The 12,677-nt window shown below is 44.9% G+C and overlaps 1 protein-coding gene across 4 annotated transcripts in view; it reads left to right on the forward strand.

Moving 5' to 3' along the window:
- Positions 1–10,755, forward strand: part of SBF2 (SET binding factor 2) — a 382,691-nt gene extending 371,936 nt beyond the window's left edge. For 3 of the 4 annotated variants that reach the window (XM_032489035.1, XM_032489037.1, XM_032489036.1), the window contains 6 exons: positions 1,038–1,271; positions 2,453–2,557; positions 4,571–4,764; positions 5,438–5,525; positions 7,873–8,004; positions 8,970–10,755. In XM_032489035.1, the coding sequence (XP_032344926.1) occupies positions 1,038–1,271; positions 2,453–2,557; positions 4,571–4,764; positions 5,438–5,525; positions 7,873–8,004; positions 8,970–9,068 (852 nt within the window). In that variant the 3' untranslated portion in view covers positions 9,069–10,755. Of the gene's footprint in view, positions 1–963; positions 1,272–2,452; positions 2,558–4,570; positions 4,765–5,437; positions 5,526–7,872; positions 8,005–8,969 lie in introns of those variants that run through there. The other variant, XM_032489038.1, reaches the window with a different exon arrangement.
- The last annotated feature ends 1,922 nt before the right edge of the window (positions 10,756–12,677 follow it).

The raw sequence follows: 12,677 nt of genomic DNA on the forward strand, positions 1-12,677 counted from the left end.
CTTTTTATAAACATAGTCAAATCTATTTAAAAGTTTGATACACTATGGGTTTAGGTTCTGATGGAATGGAGACTGTTACCCAATTCTTGACCACAAAAATTAGAAGCTGGCCCCCAAAACATAGAAGGGATAACAAGAAAGTCGAGCAAATCAACTCTCCCCAGGAAGAAAGAACAAACAAAACTTGAAACCTCAGCAGGTCGTCTAAGCTGAAAAATCTAAAATACTTTACAGAAGATTTCCCTAAGTCCATTTGTAGCAAAGCCATGGAAAAACCCCTGTGGGAAGCAGGGATGTTTGGAGCCCAGCCGAGGATGACATCTCAGGGGCAGTCATGCTCTGCCACGCATGTCTGTCTGAAATAGGCTCTGCGAGGGAGCGGGCCACCTTACTCCAGGGCATACGATAGGGCCCCACTCTGGCCTTTCTCCAAATGCGCCCTCCTTGTGAGGTGAGGAGTACAGGAAACCAAGGATACACACTTACATGCCCCTTATTCATCTGGACCATACTCTTGAACTTCAGAATTCCTTGCCCAAATTCAAGTTACTCACCAGGCCATTTCTCCAAGTCTGTTCCCCAAGTCAGTGAACATATCCCTAAGCCCAAAGGGCAGCTGAGAAGCAGCTGTTTCGCAGGGAGTGGACAGAGTCTAGCTGCATGAGTCAGGGTGTATACACATGTTCACAAAAGGCCCTGAATGTAGGACAGAGCTGGGTCAGAGGAGCAGGGGATTAGACCAAGAACTGGGAGCTAGGACCAGCTTCCCCAGTGCCACAACTTTCTGGTGTAGAATTCTGAGGAGTCCAAGAATTCTCAGTTGAAGCCTGGCCGTCCAGGTCATTAGGAAGTTATATTCATTAAGGTAGGAGGTTACAATGGAGTTTTTCTAACAGTATACCTGGGTGTGTAATGTTTAAATAACCTCTGTTCTTACTCTTTCCCCGAACCCTGCAACATTAGGGGCTGTCCTCCCAGTAAGCTTGGGGCACTTTGAGGTCAAGATGGAACTATGTATCAGAATTTTCTTTAAACAGGCCCTGAAGCCCAATGTAAACATTTCCAGTCTCAAGAAGTGGGACTACTACACAGAGGAGACCCTCTCCGCGGGGCCTTCATATGACTGGATGATGCTGACCCCCACGCAGCTCCCCTCCGAGGACTCGGAGCTGGCCAGAGGAGCTGGGCCCCAGAGCCAGAGGAGAACCGTGTGGCCGTGCTACGATGATGTCAGCTGTGTGCAGCCTGACGCTCTCACCAGCCTTCTCAGCGTAAGTCAGCCGTGCGTACGCACGCTCCTGAGGCACCAGGGCCCTGGAGGCACGCGAGGCCTCAGGAACCAGGCTAAGTTGAAACTGGTTCACAAACTTGTGGGCATGACTCTCCTTACTCTGGGCTGGCATCAGACATAGCACTGAAGGAGTATGAGGACCCCAGATTTGCTCCAGGTGGGGGACCAGGCTTAGGTACTGGAAAAGAGGCTTGACAAAAGTGAGTTTTCCAGCAGTAAGGAAGCATTCGAGCAGATGGAGCGGTTTGCAGCTTCCCAGCTGCTTGAGCTGGCCGAGCAGCCTGAGTCAGGCCTGGGTTATGGCTTTTGTGGGTGCTTTACTTCCTCTGGTCAGAAGTGTGGGTAGCTGATGGCCTGATGGGAATACGGCCAACCATCTTCTACAAGGAATATCCTGGAGTGAAGCCGTTCTGGCAGCAGCCACCCTGATGAGAGCAGCAGCCCTGAGAGAAGGGTTTGAGCCTTGCTATGGGCCAAACAATTCCTGAAGAGTCCTCTCCGTCTGGTTTTCTGACCAGGGGGAGTACGCTCTGTGAAAGCACCGTCACAGAGGCTGCTGCTCTGGTCTCCAGCTTCCCTGTCTGGGGGAAACCCCATTCCTCGGGCATTTCTTGGTTCATTCTCTTTACATCTGGTTTGAATCATTAGAGTTGAGGGGTTCCTCTGTCAAGGACAGACTTCACATCTACCTCAGTGTTAGGCTTTGGCAGCAGCCCAGTGCTTGACCTTTTGCTATGGCCATCAGATTTCCTATGGGCTGGCCAAAGATGAAGGTGTTTGGGATACACATTTCATCTGTCTGTTTAAGCCATCTGTACAAAAAGGCCTGGTTACAGATCCTAATCGTCTTTGCCACAGCGTATCACACCAGCTAAAGCTCGCTCCACTGTCCCTGGCTTGGGAGACCTCTGAGGCCCCCAGCTTATAGCTGTCTTTAACTGCCCTCGGGTCATGCTTTTCATCTGGGCCCAGTACAGAGGAGGTGTGGCTCCAGGGCACATCCTGATCTCTATGAAATGAGTATCTGTCAGAAAACTCCTGGTGGAGGGAGGGTATAGCTCAGTGGTAGAGTGTGTGCTTAGCATGCCTGAGGTCCTGGGTTCATTCCCCAGTACCTACATTAAAAAAATAAATAATAAATTCCTTTTAATTACTTTGCAGGAAATTGAAAGATTGGAGCATAAATTGAACCAAACCCCTGAGAAGTGGCAGCAGTTGTGGGAAAGAATAACCGTGGACCTTAAAGAAGAGCCCAGAGCAGACCGTGTGAGTTGGCAAAGCCCTTTGAAGAGCTACTTCTGAGTTTTTTTGAGGGTGCTAGGTCAGGTGGGGCCCTGCCACAGATAACCTAGGGGACTTATGGCCAAAGGGAAAGGTGGAAAGGGAGGGGTCATTCCCTGAGGGTCTAGGGCAGAAAGTTCCAAATGACTGAATGCTTTCTGAGTGTCTCACTTTACCACAGTGACATAATACTTATGTTCCAGGGCCCCAAATCCAGGGGAAATTACTGGGTTCTTTTCTATCTCAGCGCCCCTGTGGTTTCAGCTGATCTTCTACCACATGAGGAAAGAGGGCAGTGCCAGGACCTTGTTTACTCCAGAGAAATAATCAGAGAAAATGAAATATTTTAAAACACCAAAATGTGCTCCTTTATGTGGAAGGGACTGTGCTGAGCACCACACACACTTTGCATCCTATTTAACGCCCAGTGAGGGAGTCGTGTCCCATCTCAAAAGTGAGGGGCAGACACAGAGATCACACAGCTAATGCTTGCAACAGTCACCCGTCAGACCCATGTCAGACTGACTCCAAATGCAACAGAAAGGAAGTTAGGACAGATGAGTGTTCTGAAGAGCACTGCAGGAAAGGAGAGGTCAGCAGGGGCCAGCTGTCACAGAGGGGTCGAGGAGAATGGAGTGTAAAAGAAGGCCTCTGATGTGGTAAGGAGGAGTCCTCCGGTCGCTGTCTTGCCTTCAGGTGACAATTCAGGAGCTGTTATCAGACAGGCCACAGGTAGGGGATGTCTTACTGCTTTTATCCTCAGAAAAATGGTTTCTTGATTTTTTTTTCTGATTAAAATAAATATATCTCATTTCATAAATAAGACAATACACAGAAAGTTACAAAATAAAGACATAAATCACCCACCATTTATAACCTAGAAATAAACCACTATGCTTTCAAGCTTGTTTTATAATTCTAAACACACATATAAAAGGGAAGTTAGTGTATACATGCAGTTTTAAAACCTGCTTTTTTACTTAATATGTGGTATACATGTCCTTCCATTTGTCACTATAAATCAGCAGCAACATTTTTGTTGTTGTACGTCTTGATTTTTCTTATGCAGTACTGCAGTTATTTTTTAACAAAAAGGAGATCCCATTATGTATATTATTTTGTAATCTACTTTTTCACCTAAGACGTATGTGAACATTTCTCTAGGCCAATGTAATCTATCTACATCATTATTTAATATGTATATATGCACTGTTCATTGTTTAGGGCTTTAGCTTTTCAAACTTACATAGTTATCAAAGGAATAAAGCCAACCACTAAGAATCAACAGAGTGCAGTAATCCAGTCATAAAGGACAGTCAAACGTGTTTACACATATTCATGGAATCAGTCATCTAATAAGTAGCTTATTTGTGTCCCTTTTTTTTAGATTCCACATATAAGCAATATTGTATGGTATTTTTCTTTCTCTTTCTGGCTTACTTCACTTACAACAGTGATCTCCAGGTCCATCCATGTTGCTGCAAATGGCATTATTGTATTCTTGTGCACAGCTGAGTAGTATTCCGTTGTATATACATACCACATCTTCTGTATCCAGTCATCTGTTGATGGACATTTGGGTTGTTTCCACGCCTTGGCTGTTGTAAATAGTGCTTCAGCAGCAACATTTTTAATGGCTGGCTGTCTGTTGTATGGAAATACCCTTTTTTTTAAGCCAGTCCAATAATGATAGTAATTTCCAATTTTTTACTGTTATAAACTCAAGGAATAAACATCTTTTTACATACATTTTTCCTTTTTTTAAGTGTAGTTGATTTAATGTTGTGTTAGTTTCTGATGTACATACAGCATTTTGATTGTTATTTTTTTCACATTTCTCATTATAGGTTTTATAAGATATTGAATATAGTTCCCTGTATTATATATATTTTTCTTATTGATCCAGTTTTTTCCTGGAGGTAGATTTTTAGAAATGAAATTATCAGGTCAATTACTTAAAGTCTTTGTAAAGCTTTCCTAGCCCCTTTTCTTTCTCAGCCCCAGAGACACCCTTCAGGCTCCCCAGGAATTGTGTCTACCAACCTCCCTTCCTATCAGAAGAGGTCTGTGCTGCACCTCCCAGACAGCAGCCCGGGGGAGGAGCAGAGTACCGGCATCTCCCCATCCAACGGAGTGGACCGGCGAGCAGCCACGCTGTACAGCCAGTACACGTCCAGGAGCGATGAGAACAGGTGGGCATGCTGAGCCCTGCTTGGTCTTCTGAAAAGGCCCTCCCCGCCTTGCCTGCAGCCACACCACAGGCCCTTTAATAAGCTCAGCCTGTGCAGTGCTGCCTTCTACAAACTTGAAATAGATCTGCTTTAATTCTTTGTTTGTTTTAAGTGTGTTAGATGGTTCTTTGAAGAGGAAAAGTCAAAATTACAACTTAATAATGCCAAGAAGTCATAGTTATTTGTGGTTGCGTCCTGATTGTTATTACCTCATGTCTGCCAGGTCTTTTGAGGGAGTATGTTTTAGTACTTTTTCAGTGGCAGACATCAGAAATCCAGCTCACACTAGCCCAAGCAGAAGGAATTTACTCCCATACACTGGGAAGGCCAAGGAAGTGCCAGTTTTTTACACAGTATCTTCAGCTCTGCTTTCTCCTATGGGCTGCATGAACCCTAGCGTGGCACAAAAGATGGCTACTGAGAGCTCCAAACCTCACAAGTTTGGTAATTCCAGCAGAAAGAGGCAGTCTCTCCCCAAAGGTCTAGTAGAGAAATTCCAGGGGGAGCTCTCATTGATCTCTTTTGGATCATCTGGGGGAAATAGAGACTTGACCAACAAAAACTACGGCCATCCCCTTTATAACACTTTTTAAATGAAAAGTCAAATTAACTGCCCTGTCATCATTCCTTCTAGGTCCTTTGAGGGAACGCTCTACAAAAGAGGGGCTTTGCTGAAAGGTTGGAAGCCCCGTTGGTTCGTTTTGGATGTAACAAAACATCAGGTAATACCATCAAAGCCTAGAGAAATCACTTCTCCCAGACTCGGCTCAGTCCCTGGCTGTCGTGTGACTCAGCAGACACAGCCCTCCTAAGGCCTCTCAGAGGGCCCCTGCCTGTCCCTGAGTGAGGGTGGTAGCCTCCTGAGAGGGTGCAGGTGTACGCAGGCGGAGGCAGGGACTGTTGAGCCCAGAGCATTAAGAGCAATAGAACTCTGTTTTTTAATACTCATATATCTCCTGCTGCCTGCTCTTAAAACCCAGGCCAGGAGAATTGAGATTTTCAGTGTGTTACATACCACATGCACATACAGAGCCTGCCCTGTGAACATTCCCCAGAATACAGATCACCTTCATGTTTGCTGCATAAAGTATCCATTCAAAACCGAGGGCAGTAATTTATTCGATAAACATTTACTGAACACCTTCTCTATGTCTATCACTGTACTTGGTACTGAGGAAAGCACCATTATCCCCCAAAGATGACAGCAACGGAGGAGGGAGGGGGCCCCAAAACAGGCAGCAGGGGATGTGCCCACCCAAACCTGGAATTCACAGTGGGCAGGTACTAGACAGGACCTCACAGATTATGTTATCAAATCTTTTCTTTTGCCCGTTGTTAGTCTTTGCTATTGCTGTAGCATTGCCCCCAGTCCTTAGCGTCATAATCTTTGCTCCAGTCATCTCAGTGGGGAGGATCCCTACCCAAACCTCCAGCCCCTGTGCACCCTTCACTAGTGAGAGTCACGTGGCCTCCACATTCTGACCCCAGACCTCACTCTACCTTGCACCTGACCAGTCAGCCTTGAGGCAGCCTGAGATGCCAAGATTCTCAGTGCATTTATCTCCAAAATGGAATCTGTTGAGAAAGATATGAACTATTACCCCTATACAATGCTCTTGTTGGACCTGCGTCTGGAAAACTTCAGGATGAAGACTATATGGGGACTCCCTTTCCCTCTGCTCAAGGAGCTTCATAAAGGTTACACAGAGTCTTTGTGGAAGAATATAGAGAATTTTTTACAAATACACAATAGAAGAAAGACCTTTTCAGGAGGCTAGACTTTGAAACATTTTTTCTGAAATCATAGAGCCTACACTGTATAGTAAAGTTCCATTAAACCACTAACTATAACGTAAGAGAATGTCATAATTTTGATGTAATGTACAATTATATCAAATTATATTTGCATTTTTACCAACCTTTTAGATTTCTTTAACACAGAAGGTATACAGTTTTCATTTAGTCCTACTCATACCACGCCTGAAGGGAGGGGCAGAGAAAAGTCTGAGGCCCGAACCCCAGGGACGGAAGCACCAGACACCTTGCTGCAGAGTGAGTTAGAGTGAGGTCCAGACTTAGAGTGGTGTCCAGTCCTTACACATAGTAACCACTCAGTCAAGTCAGTTGCTTTTAAATATACAGCTTGAACATATTTTCCCACCAGTCCACACGGGTCTTCCTGACCATTTTTGTAAAAGTTGTATAGTTTTCTGTATTCTTGATGTACCTTCATGAATTAACCAACACCCCATTGAAAGACAGCTACTTTTCAGTTGTTAGCTGATAAAGGCGGTGCTGAAGGAAACCTTTTTATACATGTGTCTCTGCATGCTTGTGGGAGTGTCTCTGTAGGGAAAATTTCTAGAGGTGGGAAAGGTACATCGCTAAGTATAAACATTTTAAATTTTAGTTCCTATCGCTAAATTGTTCTCTGAAAGGTTTCTGATTAATAGTCCCATTAACAGTGTTTGAGAATACCTGCTGCCTTACATTCAACCTGAATATTGTTTTTAATGTCTTAATCTCAGCAAAAAGTGAAATCTCACTGATTCCATTTACTTTTCTTTGATCAGTTAGGTTGTTCATCTTTTCAAATGTTTATAGGTCATTCATATTTATCCTGTGACTTGCCCATTGAAATTCTTTGACCATTTTTCTATTAGCTTGCTTACCATTTTATCAATTTCTAGGAATTCTGTATGTATTCTAAACATTAACCCCTTTATTATTTAGAAAAAATTTTAAGTTTCTTTTTTGGGGGGATAACTAGGTTTGTTTATTTATTTATTTTTTAATGGATGTGCTGGGGATTGAACCCAGCGCCTCGTGCATTCTAAGCACATGTTCTACCACTGAGCTATACCCTCCCCCCTCTACCCCCTTTTTATGTTACACACATTTCTTACCATTGTTACTTGACACATTTTTTAATATGTAATATTTATTTGTTCAAATCTCAAAAAATGTCTTTTTCCTCCTTTCTCCCAGTCACCTAGTTCTCAATACATTTTGAAAAGCCATGCTGTTTTCTTTCTTTGTCTCATATCTCATGTGTCCTTTGGGTTCCAGCTGCGATACTATGACTCAGGTGAGGACACAAGCTGTAAAGGCCACATTGATCTGGCTGAAGTAGAAATGGTCATCCCTGCTGGCCCCAGCATGGGAGCCCCAAAGCACACGAGTGACAAGGCTTTCTTTGATGTAAGTTGATCTTACTTTTCCTTGCTCTGTTTGCACATGATTCCTTACAATCCATCCACCTCCAAGAATTATAGGGTCTCAGAGTAATTGGTGGTGACTGCACAGACCCTTCTAGCTATGGGAATTGCTATAGAACTTGAACTTGGCACTCTTAATCCCCAAGCCTGACCTCTCCCAGCTGTTCATGTCTCAGAAGGGCTGAGCATTGTCTTGCACAAAAGAGTCCCTCAAAGATATTCAATTATATGTGGAAGCAGACAGACCCCTTGTTAAGTACTGTTAGTTATACAGTCACCGCCTACAAAGGAGAACAGATGTCACTTCCCTTTTTACCCAGTGGTCTTCATGCCTGACCTTCCACAGAACACTGTCCTTACCACACATGATGACTGTCTGCTCTAACATCTTCAGCAACCCTTAGCTGAGCCTTGGGGCATTTTATGGGCCACATGATAGGGGACTTATCTAGTGCCCAGAGCCCAGCAGGACCTCTCAGAGCACAGGCCATACTCTAGGGCCCTGCTCAGGCTATGAGGCCATTTCTCTGACTCGTGAGATTCCAGTGTGGCCCCAACTGAAGATTTAGAGAAGGGGACAGAAAAGCCACCTCCAGCATGGTATGGATGAATCTCAGCCTTCCTGGCGCCTGTGCTGCATTGGCGCAATGCATGGTAGGGCCGGAGACTCCAGCCATTTTGGACTCTCCCAAGGCCCTGGAAGGATGCAAAGTGTGGCTCTTCCAGTATGTCTGTCTCCTCTGCCAGGCCCTTCTGTTAAAACCCTCTGTGACTCTGGGGACAAGGAAGGTAAAGTGACTATAAAGGTAATGACAGTATGGTAGTGAAGGGCAGAGAAAATAACGGGTTCTGGGGCGATGCAGTGAGGGACCGGCACAGGGACCACTTTGCCACTTGCCCAAAGCCATAGAATAGCCCCACCCTCATCTCTTCTCTTCGGTTTTGTAGCTCAAGACCAGCAAGCGTGTATATAACTTCTGTGCCCAGGATGGACAGAGTGCCCAGCAGTGGATGGACAGGATCCAGAGCTGCATCTCTGATGCCTGAAGCCCATGGTCAACCCAGGCAGGAGACGGGGGGAGGGCTCATGCTGCCAAATAGAGAAGCAGCGCATGAACCCCGGCGGAGCTGACGGCGTCCTGCTCGGTTCAGATGAGTCATCCTTCGGCCTGAGGTTTCCTGCCCAGAGTTACCCATTCCCTTCGTTCAGCAGTTGCTGCATCTGCTTAGCCTGAGTGGCCGTGTCACACGGGTCTGTCAAGAGCCCCCGGCCCGCCCTGTATCTTGCACTTGATTGTTCTAACAGGGTCTTTGTGGTTAGGGATCAGAAGAATGCTTCCTGAGCCAACTGTCATCCATCCCCTAGGCAAAGTGGCTACCCACCAGGGTCCTTCCTGAAAGCTGGATCCTTTTTGCTCTCCAAGGTCATAATTTCCTTGGAGAGCTTTCTGACATCAAAAATCAAAACCCTGCAAGATTATCTTCCATCCTGTGCAGAATAGGTTTCCTGTCAGAGGCTCCTATTCTTACTGCCTGACCTTAGAGATGCTCAGTTCTCTGGTGCTGTCAAAGGTGCTTCCATAACCCCTGCTAGGCCACTGGGGTTCACAGCAAGACCCATCAGTGCTCTGTGGCAGGCAAGGTGGGCAGGGGCCACACAAGATCATCCTGATGGAAAAGACTGTCCAGGGAATGATGCAGCAATGACCAGACCAATGCAGGGAAATACTGCTTCTACAACACTAAATTTTCTAGGCCAAAGGTGCCCTGAGGATCCAGGACGTTGTGTTCCCATGTATTTTTCTGCTCCCTGACAGCTTCTTACACAAAATAGCATGCAAAAGCTGAATGCACTAACCCACAAAACGGACACTTGCACTGAATTCCTAAGTGAAGATGTTGGAAAGACAGAAGCCAGAGACCACACGACCCCTGTGACGAGGCCGTGTAGACCATGGCCGCACTGCGGCGTGACTGGATCCCCAGACAGCACCCTCCGCATGCGAACAGTAAGGACCTCTTTAGACTTTCATTAATTTTGATAACCTGTGTTTTGTTCAGCTTAAGATTCCAGAAATGCTATTTGTTCACGGTCAACAGAAACAGCTTCTCTGTGACAGCCACCGTGGCCAACTGGAGTCCTAGGTAGCTACATCATTGCATTGTTTTGTAATGTTAATATGTTAAATACCAAACTAATATTTCAAAAATATGTATATATGATTTCTATATCCTTGTTTTTCAGACAGTCTGCTTATAATTTAATATAAAGTTAATTGATTCATTCATAAGATTCCAGTAATAAAATGGTTCCCTTTTTAAAAAATAAAAAGCCACTTTGTCTTTGTAGGTTAAAAATAAATCAGATTTTCAAATTTAAAATTATCTACAAGCTAGGAAATAGAACTGTGTTAATATATAAGAAATTAGAGGATAATAAGAATGAAGGATTTTTCTATCATTTTCATTTTATAAATTGCCACCTGTGAAAATGGTTTTTGCACATTATTTGTATTTTTCTTTGTATATGAAATAATTTTTTGTACTTTGTAAAATATGAAGTCCATTGTACCTTTAGCAATTTGAGACTACACAGTGCTTCTTTTGTAACTGGATTCTTTTAACTTTCATGAAGGCACCACATGCCTTGCATTCACTAACCACCTTGAATTAAATTTATTTCTTAAGAAAAAGCATCCTTTATTTACTGAAATAAAGTTCATTGTGCAGTACGTAGCACTCAGGAGGCAACATTTATGATTCATACACGGGACTAAACGTTCAAGGGTAAAACACAGCATAGCCCATTTCCTGCCTTGGTTCTATTAATGTCATCACTGCCCTTTGCTCAGGAAGTACCAGGGACACTGGACATGCTGGCCTGAGCTTCTGGGTTCTGGACACACAGCTGCAGAATTTAGGTTACGAGACCTGAGGCCGCCACGCCCACCCTGTGCCTCCAGTGAGCTGTGTGAAGTTGGTTAAGTTCACTGCCTCTTCCAGGTCACAGTTTTACCACCTATGGCGTGTGGCAGTTTGTGAGAATTTCAGCAGGGGAACTGAATTCGTTTGGTAGCAGGTTTTCCTGCTTCAGGAAATTGTTGAACAGCAAAAACAAAGGATCAGTGATTTCAGTCCCAGACAACACTCCCTCTAGGTAAGCCCTTGGAGTTTACCTTGGGAACCTAGCTACATCTCAGTGTGGAGCCAACAGAATGCAAGTTCTCGTCTCAGGGGTGAACCTCTGAACTAGTCAGGAAGAGGCCCCCAAGGTGAGGCACTAACGTCCCCCTCCCTCAGATTTCCTCAGTCCAGAGGGCTCGTGTGACTCAGGCCTTCATTAATCCCAGGACTCTCCTCCTAATGGCTGGCTCTGGAACCTGCAGTTCTGCCCCTGCATGTCCCTGAGAGTCAGTCAGGAGGAAAACTGGGATTGGGAGCTGAGCACAAGTGTCAGGACGCCCTTCATTCCTCGGGTCTGAGCTGTGAGAGGGAGAAGGGCACTGGGTTCCAAGGGAGAAGCCTGGAGCCCTGCACCTGCAGCTCCTGTGACAAAGTCTCTCACGCCTGGGTTCTTGAAAGATGCCGACCCAAGGGAGCACGTGAGTGCAGGACCCACTCCCCAGAACTCTTCAGCCCAGGTTCTTTTTCTCAGGCCCCAAATCCGTCCACTCAGTGTCCTCACGCCAGGGCTAGAGCTTTAATTGTTAATAGTCCAACTGGTTTGCTTCTGAATGAAAACTGACATTTATAGATATTTCATTAGGAATTCTTTTAAGAGTTAAGTAACCCCATCGTCTCATAAAGAAATTCTGAACAATCTCAAGATCTCAAGCGGATAACCAGGAAATGCCCTCAGCAACAGCAGCCTCAACCAGAGCTATGAATTAAGCCGAGAATAAAGCAGTATTGTGACGGAGATAGGGCTCGGACAGCACTATCAAACAGATACATAATGCGAGGCACTGGTAGATCTTTTTTTAAGTAAAAAGAAATAGATGAAGTTCAGTTCATAACATTTTATCTTATTTTCAATAATACATTGTTTACCTTTATCTATCAAACATTATTTCAACATGTAATCAATACAGAAAATTATTAATGAAATATTTTATATCTTCGTTCATGCTGAGTCCACAAAATCCAGTGTCTATTTTGCACTACAGCACATCTGTTTGGACCAGTGTGTTCTTTTTTCTGACACCACTTCTCTTACCAAATGAATGTCATTTTCCCACTCCAGTTCTCCCACACCGGCTAAGTACCCAGCAGTTCACCCAGTTCTGACACTACCACCCCAGAGGTAGCACAGACCCCACACTTCAGGGCTCAGCCCACCAGACTGCCCCCTTTCAGATGCCTGTTGCAATTCCCAGGGGAATCTGAGCAACCAGCTATAAATTTGGGGGGTGCCCATAACCCCCTCCTTAGGTTCAGTGATTATTTAGAATAACTCACTGAACTCAGGAAAATATGTTTACTGATTTATCGTAAAGGAAACAACAGCCAAATGGAAGAGATGCATGGGGCAAGGTCTGGGCGAAGGGAGTGGTGTGGCGCTCCCATGCCCTCTCTGGGCGTGCCACCCTCCCAGCACCTCAGTGTGATCACCAACTGGAAAGCCCTCTGAATCTTGTTCAAGATTTTTTCATAACC

This window comes from Camelus ferus, chromosome 10, assembly GCF_009834535.1.
Source record: "Camelus ferus isolate YT-003-E chromosome 10, BCGSAC_Cfer_1.0, whole genome shotgun sequence".
Taxonomy (NCBI): domain Eukaryota; kingdom Metazoa; phylum Chordata; class Mammalia; order Artiodactyla; family Camelidae; genus Camelus; species Camelus ferus.